This window comes from Sus scrofa, chromosome 13, assembly GCF_054392235.1.
Source record: "Sus scrofa isolate SSC_HxYL_T2T_F1_AM1 chromosome 13, Sscrofa_HxYL_maternal_Yorkshire_Landrace_v2.0, whole genome shotgun sequence".
In the NCBI taxonomy this organism is placed as follows: Eukaryota; Metazoa; Chordata; class Mammalia; order Artiodactyla; family Suidae; genus Sus; species Sus scrofa.
Window position 1 is genome coordinate 151,495,090 of NC_139395.1, and position 17,499 is coordinate 151,512,588.

At 51.7% G+C, this 17,499-nt stretch overlaps 1 protein-coding gene across 50 annotated transcripts in view; it reads left to right on the forward strand.

Moving 5' to 3' along the window:
- MYLK (myosin light chain kinase) overlaps positions 1–17,499 on the forward strand; it is a 299,269-nt gene that overhangs the window by 226,655 nt on the left and 55,115 nt on the right. For all 50 annotated transcript variants that reach the window (XR_014822439.1, XM_084986980.1, XM_084986986.1 and 47 more), the window contains 1 exon segment: positions 8,135–8,221. Coding sequence is in view for 49 of the 50 variants with exons in the window: in XM_084986980.1 (XP_084843106.1) it covers positions 8,135–8,221 (87 nt within the window). In the remaining variant the exon portion in view is untranslated.

A 17,499-nucleotide genomic window follows, 5' to 3' on the forward strand; every position in this document is an offset into this window, starting at 1 on the left:
CTGGGAACTTGACCCCAGAAGCCTATTTCCAACAGTCCACACTTGGGACCCATGCTGGTTCCCAGCAATCTAGAAGGCAGCCCCACTTGCTAATGAGGTTATCTGCGTCTGGAATCCCTGGCCTCTCGGGGTCCTATTTACACGGCTCACTGAAGACAGGACCACAATTCATTCTCCTTATCTGCAAAGTGTCAGCACCTTTTCCAGAAAGAGCCAATGGTTTATTTTGAAAACCAAACTTGGTTTTCTCTACAGAATACATTTGGGGATTCTTTTTTCTTCTTCTTCTTCTTCTTCTTTTTTTTTTTTTTTTTTTTTCTTTTTTAACATTTGGGGAATTCATTCTGCAAAGGAAAAGGGCTTTTTTGCCCCTAAGTTGGTCCCTTTCTAGTTGCCATCCTTGCTCTCTCCGCTGTTCTCGGCCATTGTAATGTAGCTATATGGTTCCATCAGAGGCATCTCTGCAGGGTTTGGCCTCAGGCTACAGATTGGGAGTTGAGTCTTAGGAGAAGAGCGTGGAAGGGGATCGGAGGAAGACCAGCTGAGATAACAGGGCTGACTACGGTTAATTGGGTTTGGTTTTGTTTTTTTCCAAAGAGAAAAAAGGGCAGCTCCCTCTACACCCACTCTTTTTCCTGCTGCTGCCCATGGCATTATGTTCCTCTCCTGCATGTGGGTGGCCTTCTTGCCACGTTTACCTTTATCTCTTCATCAAGAGCCACCCCTGGGCAGATAGTAAGAACCCAGGCTGCTCTCCCACCACCTTTCAGCATCTCTCCCCCCTGTGCTCCTCTCACCTAAATAGGCTTCCTGCTCCCTAAGGTGACAGTACCTGGCTTAAACATCCCAGTGGGTCCATGTAGCCTTTGGTATGAGAGGCAAAATTTTGTGTGCTTGTGGATTAGAGCGTTTGTCTGAAGAAAGGGTCCATAGTTTTTAATCAAGTTTTTTTGAATAGTCAGGAATTAAAATACAGTGAAAAACCACTTGTCCTAAGTAACTTTGAATTTTCAAGCCCAGTCATTGTGCAGAGTCGTCCATCATGGTCCATCTGCCGCTGCCCACTGGGCCTCTGGATAGGACCTGTCCTGCCTTCCTCCCCAGGGGGTTCGAGGCCCCTCCTCACTTGGGGTGGAGACCGCAGCTGATGCTGATGTCAGGCTGGCCCTGCCCCCGACAGCCACTCATTATCACTCGTGCAGCCTGCGCCAGACACCATTTAGACTATTCATCTGTGGCCAATAGAATGATGAATTTCAAGAGCTCATAAAAATGACTTTGGCTCATTGACTGTTCTGTATTTTCCACACTACTGCTTCCCTCTTATAGTGAAGACAGAATGTAATGCAGCCCATCTGGCTCTTTTAATCCTGCTGTTGGGGTTGTTTCGGTAAGAAAAAGGGTGCTCTTGTGCACTTTCTTGATTATGGTCATATGGCTGATCCTTCCAAGAGCAGCAGCAGGCATGAAAACTTGTACCACAGAGGGCAGCTGGAGCCTGGAGTGGGTAAGGACTTGCCAGAAAACTCACCCAGGAAGAGAAAAAGCTGACCTTCTAGGCCTTCCGTGGCCAGAGACTCCTGTGCATTTTTAGTTTATGCATTGGTTGGACAGGGCAGCTTTCCCAATGGGAAAACCTAGGCTCTGCAAGGGTCAACACCCTCCCCAGGTCACACAGACAGAATTCAGGAGATACTATGTCTCTGATCCCAGAGCCCAGGCCCTTCCAGCCACCTGCATGGGAGTGGGGGGCTCACAGCATAAGCAGGACTCGAACCTGGGTGTGTCTGCTTCCAAAGTCTGCACTTTCCACGACCTGCGTGGCCTCCCCATCTGGTGACTAACATGGCAGTGTCCACTGTCCGAGAGATCTGGGTCTCCCTGAGTAACGGCCCCTTTTTACTGGGAAGTCCTGCACCTCTGGCCGCACTGGCCCACTCCCTCCCATTCAGTCCCAGGTGAGAGGTGAGGCAGGCTCACCCCAGACAGAGCAGCGCAGGCCACCCTTCCCAGCCACCCTGCTGAGGGCTTCGGGCTGCAGGTACCCATGAAACCCAGGGCTTCGTAACCATGGAGGGCCATGCATGAATGTGTTAAGGGGTGGCATTTGTAGGCATTCATTCAACCAGAATTGTCAGTAGCCACTCTGCCCAGCACTGCTCTAGAGTTAAAAGCAGTAAACAAAACAGAAGTTCCTCTTCTCAGAGACTTGACATTGGAGTGAGGGAGAGACAAAAATACAGATGAACAGAGATGTCACATGATCTCAGGCAACAACACGTGAAGAATGCAAAGCTGGTGACGGGGAGGGATGCGTTGTTGGGGGGGGTGGGTTTGAGGCCTCTCTGAGGCAGAGGCATTTGACCAGGGGGCCTGAAGTCTTGTGGAAGGAGTCCCAGCAGAAGAAAGGAAGGGGTATGGGACAGGAGCAGACCTGAGCTGAGACTGTACCAGAGACACTCCCAGAGGAGAAGTAAGGAGACCAGGGTGGCCGAGCCCTGGGCCAGAGCAGAGTGGTGGGAAACGAGACTAAGGAGGACCAGCAGCCAGATCCACAAGGCCAGGTGGACTGTGACCGGGACACTGGATTTTATTCTAAATGTGATGGGACAACACCGGCCATGTAAAGAATCACTCAGGCCGTGACCAGACCCAGGAGGGGTAAGAGGGAGAGCAGACGGGGGTTGCCGCAATAGCCCAGACAGGAGGTGATACAGCTGAGCCTCCATGGAGAGGTGGGGTGTGATCAGGTTGCTAATGCTTTGACAGTAGAACTGATAGTATTTGCTGATGAATTAGAAATGGAGAGAGAGAGAAGCAGATGTCAAAGGTGACCCTTAGCTTTTGGGAGCGAGCGCAGGTCCCTGGTGGTACCAACTGCTGAGATCAGAATTGCAGGCAGGAGGGGAATAGTCAAGAGCTTCCTGTATGTCAAGTTTAAAGATGTCCATTTTAACATCCAAGTGGGCATGTCACAGGAGCAGGCATTTAGATGATCTGGAGTTGAAGGAGGTCGGGGCTGGAGGCAGGATATGAGGAGCCATTGGCATGAGGTCACTCAGTGTCCTGGGATTAAATAAGGTCGCTAGGGATGGATGTGGGTGGAGGGGGGAAGGAGAGTCCAACACTGAGAAGTAGGGCAGCACAGAGATCTGCAAAAGGAGACTGGGAAGGGATGGCCACAAGCACACAGGAAGAAATCCAGGAGGGAGTGTCCCAGAGGCCAGAGAGTGGTCATTGCAATAAGACAGGAGTGATGCAGAGCGTGGCATCAAATGATCTGCCAAGTAGAATAAAGGAGCCTGAGCATTGGCCTTTGGAGTTGGCAACTCAGGGGTAATTTGTAACCATGACAATGGGATTTAAGACCTAATTTGACGTGTACAGAGGCTGAGTGACATGCCGAAGGCCATGCAACTAGGCATTGGCTGGGTGGAATTAAACCCATGCTTTGGCCCCTAACCACTGTGGTCCACTGCCCCGCTGGCCACCGAGCCCTTCTGATTGTGGCTGAGCTGACTTCCACACACCTGTCTTTGTTAGCCTCAGTCTGCTCCCATTGTCACATTTATTCTTTGCATCGTCACAGGCAGCTAACACGTACTTTTTATTTAGGTTGAACTAAATAAAACTGCTGTTTTAGGAGGTCAAAAACTCTTGAAGGTTGGCACATGGTGTGATTCAACCTGAAACAAATGTATGCAGCACTTAACATCGTGCCGGGCACAGGCGAAGTACCCAATAAATGCCAGCTCTGACCCCATATCTCATTCACTCCTCTGTTGGGGTGTCATTATTCCCATTTTCCTGGAAGGTCAGGCACTTGCCCAAGTGTTCAGTCACCGACCTGCAGAGCCAAGAAGATGCTTGTCTCACTCTCAGTTGTGACAGCCTGCCTCTTGCTGCTAGGCAGAGAGAGAGGCCGGCCCCTCCACCCTGCCCCCTCATGCAGCTCCTGGAAACTCAGACCCCCTTCCAGAAGGCTCCCGAGACCTCATTTCCCCTGCCTAGGGTTATAGCTCCAGGAATGACCTCTCTTGGGGGGAGACAGAAGGAGAAACGCCGTGTTGGAGAGCTGAGCCTGAGCTAGCTCTGGAGTGGAAGGGGTGAGGCTTTGTCCATATAAGGACGCGTTTTCCTCTCTCTGTAGAGGCCCCCCATCTCCCCCCAGCACCACCTTCCTCCCTCCCTGTGCTTCTTTGGGGGCAGAAGCAGGCCAGCAAAGGACTCCCGCCCCAGGGCCCAGATCTCGAAATGGAGCTCAGTTTCATCACAACCTGATTAAAATAGAAAATACACACTGCTCTTAAACTTTTATTACTATTATTTTTATCCCCCAGGCAGCCATGTGAGCTCAAAGCTGGTTCTGATTAAGCACAGGGTCCTCCCAGCCGGCTTCTTGCAGTGGGTTCTCACGGATGCTAGTGGCTCATGGTGCAGGCCCAGCCCCCAGGGGGCGGGGGTGCCGCAGAGGGAAGAGGGGCTCCAAGTCCGGGAGTGTGCCTGGTTTGACAGCAAAACCTAAGCCCCTTTCCTAGTGGCCAGATAGAAAGATAAGGCACAGAGAACTTCTACACACGAGGCTCAAAACATATGATGGGATGGTGGATTCACAGGGCAGCGTAAAGCAGACACCCAGGAGCTGAGGACAGATGCAGAGGCAGGAGACATGCAGGAGAGGGCCATCGGGGAGGGCTTTCTGAAGATGGAGCATTTTAATTTTTTTATTTTTATTTTTTTGTCTTTTTATCTTTTTAGGGCCGAACCCGAGGCATATGGAGGTTCCCAGACCAGGGGTCAAATCAGAGCTACAGCTTCCGGCCTACACCACAGCTCAGGGCAACACCAGATCCAAGCCGTGTCTGCAACCTACACCATAGCTCACGGCAACACCAGATCCTTAACCCACTGAGCAAGGCCAGGGATCGAACCCGTGTCCTCATGGATGCCAGTCAGGTTCGTTAACTGCTGAGCCACAACGGGAACTGAAGATGGAGGATTTTAAAGCGGATATGGGAAGGAGGTGAGGATATGTGGCGAACAGGAGAAATGAATGAAATGAGTAAATGCCCATTTTTCTGCTCTGCTTTCTTTCTTCAAGCCTTGTAAAGCTGTGAGGTGGAGAGAGAAAAGAAGTGTCATTCTCTTTGTACGAATGTAGAAATGGAGACCTGGGGCAGTGGAAATTATTTGCCCACCATCCCAGGATCGGTGCCGACAAAGCTGAAACTAGAGCCCCCCTCTCTCCGTCCCACCTCTCATGATACTTGCTTGGAAGCAAAGCCCACATGACCGCACGAGGAGGGAAGGAATCTTGGTCCGTCTCCCTTCTCTCAGAAACCTGGGAAAACCGGGCCTCTCATCCTCTGTTTATGCCCCAGTTTACCCATCAACTTAAAAACTCTCAGTTCTTGTGTATCTCTTCCCCTGATGCTCCGGAACTCACCAGGAGAAAGACGTGAGGAGGTTGCTGATGCCCGGGAGAGAGGACTCTCTGTACAGACTCTGTTCTCCCCTCCTTTTCCTTCAAAGGGGGGAAGCAAGCAGATTTCTGGGTGTGCCTTTCTTGAAATTGGCAGTGGTGCTATTGGTGGTGCTGGTCTTGAAGGAAGGGGAGAGGGAGGGTCTGCACCAGGGAGTGTAGACTCACTCCTGACCCGGGTTTCTGGCAGCCTGGCCAGCAAATATCAAGGGAAGCATGAACAGGCTTTCCTGACGCTAGCAATAGTCCCCGAGACCCTCTCTCTCTCACACACACGCACACACACGCATGCACACACACACACACCCCCCACCACAAGGAGAGAGACTAGGAGTTTTCAACCTGGTAGCATATTATTGACACCCAGCCCTTCACCCAGACAAATTAAACCAGGATCTGGGGAGTGAGGTACCTGGGTACAAGTGCTTCTAAAGTGCAGCCAAGGTTGAGGACCACAGAGGTGGATAAAGATGTGCTAAGGATTTTTCTGTAGCCGGGAATGACCATGCTGTCTGGGGAAAATTCCCAATGTGAGAAAATGGAATCACCCCTTCCCCATGGGACTTGCTGCCCCTCCAGCCATGTCCACACATGGTGTGGAGGAACCCGATGTGCGGGCAGCCCACTGAGGAAACAGGACACAGGTCATGTCAGCTACAGATGGTGGGGACCCCTGACTCGTCCTCTGGGGCTCTTTTGTCCTTACAGAGGGTGGCAGAAGGGTAAATGCAGTGAGGAATGGACCAGGGAAGGGGGCAGAGTTGTCAAGTGCCGCTCAAAGAGATTTCTTCCCACTCTGTCACCTCAGCCCCATCCCCTGGCACAGACTGCTAAGAAGTTCTACTTAGGGATTCCTCAGAATCGTTCCTGTGGTGACACATGCACAGCTTTTGGCCACCTGCAGTATGGATGGTCCCCACAGCCCTGGAGGCCTGAGCCCCTCAGAGCCACCTGCCTGAGCCTGCATGGGGCCTGCCCCAATTCTCCATACCTAGATTACCTAATGGAGAATGGGCAGGCCTTGGGTTAGGAAGGAAGCCTGACTGGTGTGGAGGAATTTGTATGGACAGCCCCAGATGCTGCAGAGGAAAGGGACCCAAATGCCATCTAGAAAGAACAGTGCACCCACATGGGAGCACCAGGAGTGTGCATGCCAGGGAAATGCCCAGCTCCTAGTTCCGTGCTCGTGTGCCCACCCCCCAAAGCCCCAGGAGCCCAGGCCCTAGAGCACATGTTAGCAGTTGCTCCATCCTGGAGGCGGGGACAGGGAGCTGGCCCTTCCTCCCTGGCCAAGCCACAGGAATGCGGCCAAGGCTCTGCTGGAAAGTCCCACCCCCTCCTTTCTCCCTGGGCACTTCCTCTTCAGGAGCAGGAAAAGGATGCACAGGAAGGGGCTCTGAGTGGGGAGGCTCCCTCCCAGCGTGGTCCCTGAAGGGAGTTGCTTATAGGGAAAATGCTGGAGCGGAGTGATAGCGGTACAGTGAGCTCCTTCTTATCCTGGGTGGTTTCCTCACAACTTCCTGGGGTCCCGCCTCCTCGGGGCCCCGTGAGGGCCTTTTCTGCCCAGCCCAGCACCATGTAACCCTGCTGCCCTGACAAAAGAGGGTTTCCCCTGGCATCGTCCACACTTGGCATGAGCATAGAGACAGTAGAGGACAGGCCTGAGGATGTGTGTGCTGATTCCTGCAGCCTTTCAGCTCTGCCCAGAGGCTGCTTCTGTGGGCTTCACTGGGTCCACTTTGGGGAGGGCACAGAAACCCCACGACGGTCTGGGGCTCAGTCCAGAGCAGGTGAGGCATGCCAGCCACCTGCTCAGAGGCCTTTGTTTGGTCTGGAGATCCAACTGTCAGTGCCCATCTGTGCAAGAAAGTCAAAGAAAACAGGCTGCAAGCCCCCTCAGATTCTGAGCATGAGGACAGAGACTCGGTCCCCCGCTTCCTCTGTTCAAGAGACCTTAGAGCCAGCTGTTGGAAACCCAGCAAATTAAGACCCAACTCACTGGGCTATACAGGAGAAGTTGACTCAACATTGTAAATCAACTATACCCGAAGATAAATAAATAAATAAATAATAAATACTTAAGCAAAAGAGTTCCCGGTCATGGCTCGGTAGGTTAAGAACTCAACTGGTATCCATAGGATGCAGGTTCGATCCCTGGCCTCCCTCTGTGGATTAAGGATCCAGCGTTGCTGTGAGCTGTGGTGTAGACCAGCAGCTGCAGCGCCAATTGGACCCCTAGCCTGGGAACTTAACATGTGCCACAGTTGTGGCCCTATGGGGAGAGGAAAAAAAAAAAGACCCAATGAAGGGAGTAAGGGGGGATTGGTGAGCAGAGGGGCTCCAACACCCCCAGCCCTGCCAGTGATGTGATCCTGGCGGCCCGCATGTGCTGTAGCGGGGAAGGCGTTAACTAGTTCCCAGGATGGCCTGTCCATCCATCTTCAGGGCAGCTGCACTCAGCAGCCCAGTGGAGCAGAAGCTCCTTCTTTGGTGCTCTGGCAAGGAAGGTGCCCGGCCATGGACACCATCTGCCCAGCAGGCGCTGAGGGCCCTCAGGGTGGAGTGAGGAGGGATTTTTATTTCGATGCCTCTCTTGTTCATTTCCCTGGGCAGCTGCCAACTCATGTGTGTTGTGACCTGTTTTTATTCCAGATGCCCCCACCGGAGAGAATGCCAAGGCCCCGGAGATGAAAGCCCGGAGGCCAAAGAGCTCTCTTCCTCCTGTGCTAGGAACAGAGAGTAAGTACTTGCTCAGCTCTTTCAGGCAGACCCAGGACTGAGGGTTGGTGTCAGAGGCCCCGCTTCCTCGCCTGTGCTCCTTGGAGCCTGGCCCTGCCCTCACCCTGCTGCCCCGTGAGCTCCGGCCTGTGGCCTTTTCTCAGCCCTCCCATCTCTGCACAGCCTGAGCGGTCTCACCCATTTCTGCCCCCTCTCAACCTTACCCAGGCCCCTTCTGCTTCCCACCAAGACCCCTGGGTGACCTTCCCCTCATCTCTCCCACTGAGTCTTGCCTGTCAGACGGAGCTTGCTACATGGTGGCCCTAATAGGATCACTCCCGGTTGCAGTGCCCAGCAGTGCCCAGAGCCCACCGACCCCATGCAAGTGATCTTTTCACATGTTGCCACCCTGGCCCACCTGCCACATGTGTGCACATGTTCTAACACCCGGCCTCAGCCTCTCTTTCTGAGCGCTGCCCCCCAACACCTGTACTCCCATCTTATCCTCAAGCCAGACTGAGTTCCTCCATGTGCACCAACCATCCATGTGCTCCTCCCTTTGTGCCTTTGCTCCGGCACCTCTCTCGTGGGACAGATTCCCACGGAAAAGCCAGCTCATCCTGAGTTCCTCCTCGCTCCAGCTGAAAAGAACTCTTCCCTGTCGTGAGCTCCCCTATCACTCAGCATCCTCTGCCATTGACTCTCTCCTTCCCAGGGTCATGGTGACGTGTCTGTGCCTCATCCTCCCTCTTCCTTTGTAAGTTCCCTGGGCCTCCGACTGGGCGGACTCAGGGCTGCACCTTTCAGGATGACGGGGCTGTGACCTGACCAGCATCTCTCAGAACCAACTTGCAGCTGTGGTCTAAACAGCCAAGTGGGGGGAGGGGCTTCTCCTGGGACCCTGCATGGCTGTTTCTCTCTTTTGGGGATCTCGGCTTCCCCCAGGGCCCCTAGTCTTTTAGGTCCATGGTGCTTTTATGGACCCACAAAAATATTTCGTTATCTTATGAAATTAGAAAAAAAATTCACTTTTAGTTCAAGGAAAATGTTTTCATTCATAATATTAATATATTCATCTTTATACCCATGCAATTATAAAATATGATTTTTATGTGTATGTACACACATATATATGTACATATATATTTTTTTTTTTTCTTTAATGGAGGAAGGGGCTCCCAAAGGCAAAAGTGCTTAGAGTCCACAAAGGTCATAATGCAGCCCTGGCTTCCCCTACCAATTAATTATTGGTTAAATTTTGATGGAACTATGCTTTGAAACCTCTAACTTTGGCAGTAGGTATGGGGTTGCTTGGACATCCCCTACATACTCTTTCTGTGTTTTAAAAGAGCAAAAGACAAAACAAACTCTTAATTACCCACACTGATAAGGGAAAGGGAGCTAGATTATTTCAAAGGCTGCCTGTCTTGTTCCGGTATGAGGTGGTGCTCCGTAACTTAGGTTTCTTCTCATCTCTTCAAAGCAACATACTGACCTTCCCAATGAGAAGCTCGGGTTCCTTGTTTCACATACAGCCAAGCTGGCAGGGGGAGGCTCGGCCCTCAGGACACCGGGGCAGCCAAATTGGAATGATAGTTTCTCCTGGATGTTTAACCACTGGGGAACCTCAGGTTGTTAAGAGTGGCCATTTAATACGTTGTTGGAAATGCATGAACAAGTCTAAGAAGAACTGAGTGGGAATAAGTTCATGATTCTCCTGTCCAAATGGATTTCTTGGGCCCGTGCTCTGTTGGTTATGGGAAATGTCAGTGGGAGAGACAAGCGCTCTTAGATGAGCTCCAAGTGATGGTCTGATGGGGCTGGTCTCCTCTCCTGGGGCCAAAAGCGGGCTTGCCTGGAGTGCAGCTGGGAGGCCTCCTGCCTCCTGGCCTCAGCTCCGGCCCATCTATTCCAGTGAAATCCTGAAGGAAGTGAGGGGGTCAGAGGGGAGCCATGAAAGAGAAAAACAAGCAGGAGACAGTGAGCAGACCTGGGGCCTGGGGTCATTGCCTGGAGAAGAGAAGGCTGTGGAGAACCCCAGTCAAGTTGTCCACATGCAGCTCTAGGGCTGGGCTCTTAGATTCACCTGAGGAGCTTTTAAAATTCCAGCTGCCCTGGCTGTACCCAGACGAAGTCGAGCGGGATCTCTGGCAGTGGGATCCAGGCTTCAGTATTTGTTTGAGCCCCTGAGCCCTTCCAAGGTGCTGTCAGTCAGGCTGGACACCAGCTGTTCCAGAGGGAGGCCCGGTGCCCATGCACGGTCAGTCTTGGGAAGAGAAGCAGGTCTGGTCACAGCCTTGGATAAATGTGGAACCCCCTCAGGGTCTCTCCTCAGGGTATCTGCCTTTAGGGACAGAGCAAACGCTCTGTGGTCGAGGCTGGAGGCCATAGTTTCTGCCCCTCCAGATGCTCAGGGAGCGGGCACGGCGGGCAGTGCCCCTTGGGGGAGGGGTGGAGCTGGCTGAAAGGCTTCATCTCCGTAGTAAACAGTAGGCACTGCTTGTCGTGGAAGGGGAGTTTCATTCTGTGTAGAAAGCCTTCGAGCTGGAGTTACAGACAGATGTCTCACTCCCGGAAGAGTGGAAGTGTGCATCTCCACGTATAGTAATGGCCACATGGAATCTGTCTGCCAATGCACCCTCCCAGCCCCCATCACCCAACTGTCACCCAGGGTGCGCTGAGAGCATCAGTAGAGTGCTTCCCACGGCCCCTCCCCCTGCACACACATGTGCTCGTGTCCTTCAGAAACCTGCAGAGTTCCCGGGTGCCTGCATACACCGTGGGGCTTCCTTCCCAGGAGGCCCCTAAGGAGGTAGCTGCCCAGAGATAGGAGATGCAGGGGGGGTGTCTTTGGGGTCTGCCCCCCCCCAGTGCTTTCCTCCCTTCGGTGGATAATTTGTAATACTTCTTAAATGCATATGTTAAATATGCATGCCTTGTTGCTTCAACATTTTAAACAGTACAGGAATATACCAAGTACAACGTGAAAGCCCTCTTTTGTCTTACCCCTGATTCCACCCACCTTCTCAAAGATATTTGCAATTACTTTTTTCTGAATATTCACACATAACTCGGGCACATATGCCCGTTGGATGTTTTTCCTACAGAAATGGATACACAGCCTGTACATCTCTGCAGCTTGCCTTTTTCTCTTAGCATTGCTGTCCCCAGCCCAGGCAACTCTGATTCCATGAGAAAGTCCAGATTCTCATGTCACTGAGTGGTGGGCTGTGTATGTGTGTTCATTTTCATCAAGGGCTGGGAAGTACCTAATCTAACCCGGAAATCCCTCTTTCCTCCAGTGGCCGAGGGAAGGCTGAGCGGTTTCCTTGTCAGACAGACAGTGGCCAGATCCCCGTCTGCATTCCCTGCCCTCCTCAGGTCGGATGTTCCATCCTGTGAGGGAGAGAGCGGACAGTGCCTGAGGGGCCCTGGGCAACCCCTCCCCCGCCAAGCCCTGGGGAGCTTGAGGGAAAAGCCAGGTCCATCTTCCCCACACCCAGGGGCCAGATGAGAGAAAACCGACTGCTGGACACCAGCTCACAAGTACAAGAGTGAGGAGGCGGTTGTCTGGGGCGATTTCAGGATGAGAGAAAATCTGGGCCAGGTTATGAAGGAGGAGAGGGATGTGGTTTGGTTGAGGAAGAATGATGATATCTTTCTTCTCATGAGGGGCGACCGGAGGGAGAAAGGCACAGACACTAGGGTGAATATTGCGAGGGCCCCCGACTCTATCTGCCCGTGATACAACACAAAAGTTATGAAGCACCTACACAGAAGGCGTCATCTTAGGCACTCAATCCAAGTCGCTTCAGGCAAGTCTCTCCTAATGGAACTACATATAGTTGTTCCCATTTTACAGATGAGCAAAACCATCCTGCCCAGAGTCTCACAGCTCGTAAGATGTGGAACTGTGAGGGCAGCCCTGCTCTACGCTCCTCCCACACCACCCTGTGCCCTCACAGTCTCAGAGCCAGCCCTTGTGCTGTCCACACAGCCTGGGCAGTGCCCACCTTGGGGTGAGGGGGAGGTCTGGCTGTCATTAGTGCTGGGGGGAGAAGGGGGTGCCAGCTGGCATGCTTCCCTGGATCTTGAGACCTCTCAGGGTGTTTGCTACATGCCTCGCAACAGGAATTTTTTTATGACTTTATTTGGATAAAATTTCAAATTTACAGAAAAGGTGTAAGAATATGATGAGAAACTGTTGTATACCCTTTACTTAGGCTCATCAATTATTTACACTTTGTTCCATTGTTTTGTCATTTTCTATGTATAAACTCGTATATATTCACCATTCATCAAATATTCATCTCCTATGTATCTATATACACTGTATATATACTATATACACTATGTCTATTCATACATATATCATACATATTCATACATATACATGTATCTCTATAAATATATGCCATTTATGAATAGAGACACCATGCCCTTGACTGCTGAATATCTTATTGTGTTGTATCTCCTAAGAACATAACACAATGCGATCATTAAAATCAGGACACTTAACAATGAACCAATACTGCTGTTTAATCCACAGCCCCATATTCAGCTTTTGTCATTTGTCCCACTATCTTTATGGCTGCTTTTCCCCCTCTCGATGGGGAGTTAGTGTCAGCACTCCTGGAAAACTTTATGCATGCCGCCCATGCAGAATGGGTCGTCTCCTACCTTTGAAGAAAGAAAAGTGAAGTGTCTGGGCTGGGGAAGTGCACCCTCCGCCTTTGGGGGTGGTGGGAGGCAGCAACACCCTTTCTTGTTGGCCCTTCAGGTGCCCACTTACCACGCCCCATTCCGGGTGCAGGGCACAGCCAGCCAGCCCCAGGGCTAGAGAGCAGGGAATGAGAGTCTTGGTTCTGCCTCTAATTGAACACGTGGACTTGGTCAGAGCCCTTGCTCCCTCTGCACCTGTCGAACGGGGACCTTCTCTGACTGACCGCTGACCTTGCTAGCTCTGACATCAAGCTATTCAGTAGAATGCTTTTCTTTGGTGTGACGGGGGTGTGGGGGGGTTGGCTTTCTTGCTTCATACCCTCTGGTGTGTGAGGAGTCAAGGCTCCAGCAAGCATGGACATGCAGTGGCAGAGACACCCTGATGGAAAGGAGGCCTTGTGCATAGGGTCCAGACTGAGGGGGTTCCGGCTGGAGGGGATCTGCCTGGAATTGCGAGAGAGGTCTTGATGGGGTTTAAGGAATGGTTTTTGAAAATGCAGAGAGGCTCTGCCAGTGTCATTACAGGCTCAGGGGTCCCTCCCATCAGTCTATAGAACTGATGATCTTTTAGAAAAGAGATCAAACATCCATAGGGTGCTTTTACTACTAGAGAGCCAGGGTCTGTCCATCTCTGAAGTTTTGGTTCCTGGTCTAAAGTAGGGATATAGGAAGCATCTCACTTTTCGGATGCATTTATGAGCTCCTGTGCTTCTGGGATCTGCGAGTGATACAGGTGGAAACCCCTTGGCCTGAGCGTCACCATTACTCTCAGTCACTTTGACCTCACTACTGTCCCAGACTATGACACTCTTGGATGCCTTTGCCTGGTCTCTTGTATGCATCTCTCTGAGACCAAAAGTTGATCACCTCGGAAGCATCTTTGGATATTGAAAGCAGTGTCCAGTTATCCTGAAAGGTGTCTCCAGGATCAAACCTTCTTTTTAAAGATTCTCTCCAGGTTGTCAAGAATGTTAAATCCTGATAGCTGATAGGATTCAAAGGCTAAGACTTGGCATCAGGACTTGCTTGACAGGGAAAGATGTGGGACCCTGGGAGAGAAGCTGGGGCATTTCCATAAATGTCTTTGAAAGCTGGCACCATTGCCCAGTTCCTCCCAACTCAAGTACTGGTGTCTGAGGAGGGATGGCGCACATGCCCTTCTCTGTCACACATGCACGTGACCCTGAACTTCCACCCCATGCTGCTGCGTTCAGCTCTTCTGTTGTCTCCCACAAGCCAGTTAAATGGCAGGATGGGTCTCCCCAGGGAGGGCCTGGAAGATGCTGCTCACGTAACACTGGCACTGCTGTCTGGGCCATGCGCTGGGCTGCCCTTTTGACAACTGTCCTGATGTTCTATGTCCCGGGGGCTTAGAGGTGGGTCTTTGCTTTAACAAGAGGAGCAGTGTTCCCCTGGAATCTTCTTATGTGACAGCCTTTGCTATGAGGGGATGCGTACAGGAAATATGCCCAGAGATATTCATTCTGGGAAAATGACCAATATTTTTCCACCAGTTTGTTAAGGACGTGCTGGATGGGGCCTGATGTGTGCGAGGTGAGGGTGGGGGCAGTGTTGGGGGTTTCAAGTGACTTGGAGCCCTGAGCCTGACCTGTGCAGGTTGGTGGGATGGTGGGGTTCAGCTTCCATTCCCAGGTGCTCCCTGAGTGGGTGCCTCCTCCACACCAAACCTGGGTCCCTCTCAGAAGCTTGTGGCGGAAAGGTAATGCTGATTCGGGGAGTCATGAGGGGTTTGATGTCTATTTTTGGCTAACTACCTCAAAATGGAAATGTCCCCAGAGAGGCAGAGATCCAGGGACCTCCCTGTACCCAAGGTCCTTCAGGCTATCTCTTCAATTCCCTTTGGCTTTTTGTTATCTCAGAGCCTTTTGAAGCCTTAAGTCCTGCCTTCAGGATCCGTAAATATCACCCAGTTGCTGGCTCCGATCTTTTGGCTCTACTGATTCACTGGAGAGAGGGACTGAGCAGTCTGGAAATTTCTGTAGGGTGCCAACCTCCTCCCTCACAGGGCAGAAGGAAGGTTTATGGGGGTAGGACCCGGTGGCTATGGACACCCTGCAGCAAAAACACAAGATGGATTACCCAGACAACCAGGGGCTGGCCTTCCCAGCTCTGCCCCAGGTTTCCCAGAAGGCTTCTAAATTCAGTGTTTTGATTCATGTTTCTATTGGGCTGCTTCACTTCTTCCAGCCTCAGTGTCCTGTCTGGGGTGGAAGGCCCAGCACCTGGCAGCTTTGATCTGGTTGGTGACAAAGCAAGGGGATTTCTCCTTTTCCTGGGAAGCTGCATAAGGATTCAAGCCAACAGGCTTTATCTCTGAGCATCTGAGCCCAGGGGTGGGGTGGAACCTTGTTGGGAATTCTTCTGTTAACAGAGAGCCTTGGGGGTTCCACTCATGCCCTGAAGAGATGTTGTCAAGCCTGTTCAGGTACTGTGCTAGGACTGGGGATACAGAAGTCGAATGGGGTGGGCCCTGCTCCTGTCCACAGGGAACTTGCTGGGTATATGGGCGCTAGGGGCAGGTTTCTGTAATTGCGATGACTGCTGAGATTGAACTGCCTCGGAGGAGGGGCATGGATCCCAGCCTGGCAACAGTGCTGTGTGAGCCGAGATGTATCCAAGAACGTGCAAGAGTCAGCAAAGACAAAAGCCTGGCATTGCAGAAATGGAAAGGCCTCTGGTATGGAGCACAGAGCAGTGGCCCCCAGAAGGTGGCACGGGGACCAGCGGCATCAGCACCCAGCAAGGCCAGGAATCGGTATTCCTAGCAAGTCTCCCAGGTGATCGTCATGCGTGCTAGGTTTTGAGAACTACTGATACTGGGCATGGAGGCATGGGTGAGGATGAACAGTTAGAAAGAAGATTGCAGATGAAAACTGGAGACAGATCTCAAAGGCCCTTGTCTGATGCATTGGGCTTGATCCTAAGAGGCAGTGAGCAGCCACTGGAGAGGTCAAAACAGTGCAGGGGCATCAGATTTGCATTAGAGAAAGACCACTTTGACCACAGAGTGATAGATGTATTAGGGTGGGGACAGGGGACCAGAGGTCCAGGAGGAGGTGCAGTTAGGATGAGAATGGTGACAGTGGGGATATGTGAAGTGACAGGCCAAAGAGCTTCCTTGGTTGCTGAATTGAAAGACTGGTTATGGGCAGGAAAGGGGACTTGGGAGAAATGGGACAGGCAGCAGTGTAGGGAGAAGATCCTGGATTTGGTTTTGGGTGTTGTTGGGCTTAGAGCGTGTGCCACGGGAGATGGTGGTTGGGGGGTGGGATGTATAGGTGGGCTCAGGAGAGAAGTCTGGGCTCCAGAGAAAACAAGGGCCACAGAAAGGGATAAAAAGAGGGACTCGGAGCAGTTTGGAGAGTTTGAGAGTTTGGGGAGCCGTGCTGTACCAGGAGAGGGACAGACATGGTGGCAAGGCAAGGGAGGACCCTCTGCCCTCCTTGCCTGACTGGAAGCTGTCATGGGATTTGTGAAGATGCTTGGATTTTATTTTCCTTCTGTGATATTCCTCTCAGACAATGGCTAGTGCAGGACGTTTAGGGTGGTGGAGAAGCGGGTGAGGGACAAAGGGCTGACAGCAATAATAAGATGGTAAGAAGGTGCATCAGGGGAAGGAAAAGTAGTTCATGATCCAAGAAGTGCTGAGAGTCTGGACATCTGGACTGAGCGGCTAGAATGTTCCCTCTACCAAGGACCTGAGTTGGGGAAGGAGCTGCAGGTGCAGTGGGAGTGACGTGTGGTGTCGGTGTAAAGCGGGCCTGGCCGACAGTGCAGGGACTAAACAGGTGCGGGAAAGGTACTGTGTACTGAGTCCTGAGTCCTGGGGAAGGACAGCGGGGACAGGGCAGGCATAGAGCGTGCACTTTATGCTGTACCTTCCCCGTGACGCATCTTCATTCATGACAACAACAAATTTTATTTATTCTTTCCACATTTTGCAGTGAGGAAATGGAAGCTCTGACAGGTTAAATAACGTGCTTCAAGTCAGACAGCTGAGGGATCATCTGAAGCCAAGTCCAGGGCCAGAGCCTCTGCCCACTGCATGCCTGCAAAGGGACAGAGATGAGTTTTAGGGACCTGGATCTGAGGGTGGGATAGGGTGTCAGCTGGAGTGAAGAGGCAGCAGGAAGAAAGCAGCCATATGCTGGGCAGCAGGGGGCTCCTCAGGCCCTGTTTCTAACTGGACCACGTGTAGTCTGATGGCCCCAGAAAGTCACCTGACTTTTATTTTCCTTCCCCTGGAGGGCGCTGTCCATCATGAGATGGAAACAGTGTGAAGTGACCCCTTGTGCTTGGTTGGGGTGAGAGCCCAGTGAGTAAAAGGATGAAAGGATCATGGGTTAGAAACTCAACTTCCTGAGTCTAGCTGGCTACAAGAAACCAGGTTTTAGCGTCTAGTGACTCTGCTTTCTAATCCATTCATTATATTCTCCTAAACCCAGAACACAATGAATGCATTTCAGCAGATGGCTCTATAAAATCCACATAGAATAGGATATAGAACATTGTTAATGTTTAAAATTGTTGTCATTGATAGGAACCAAACCAGTTTG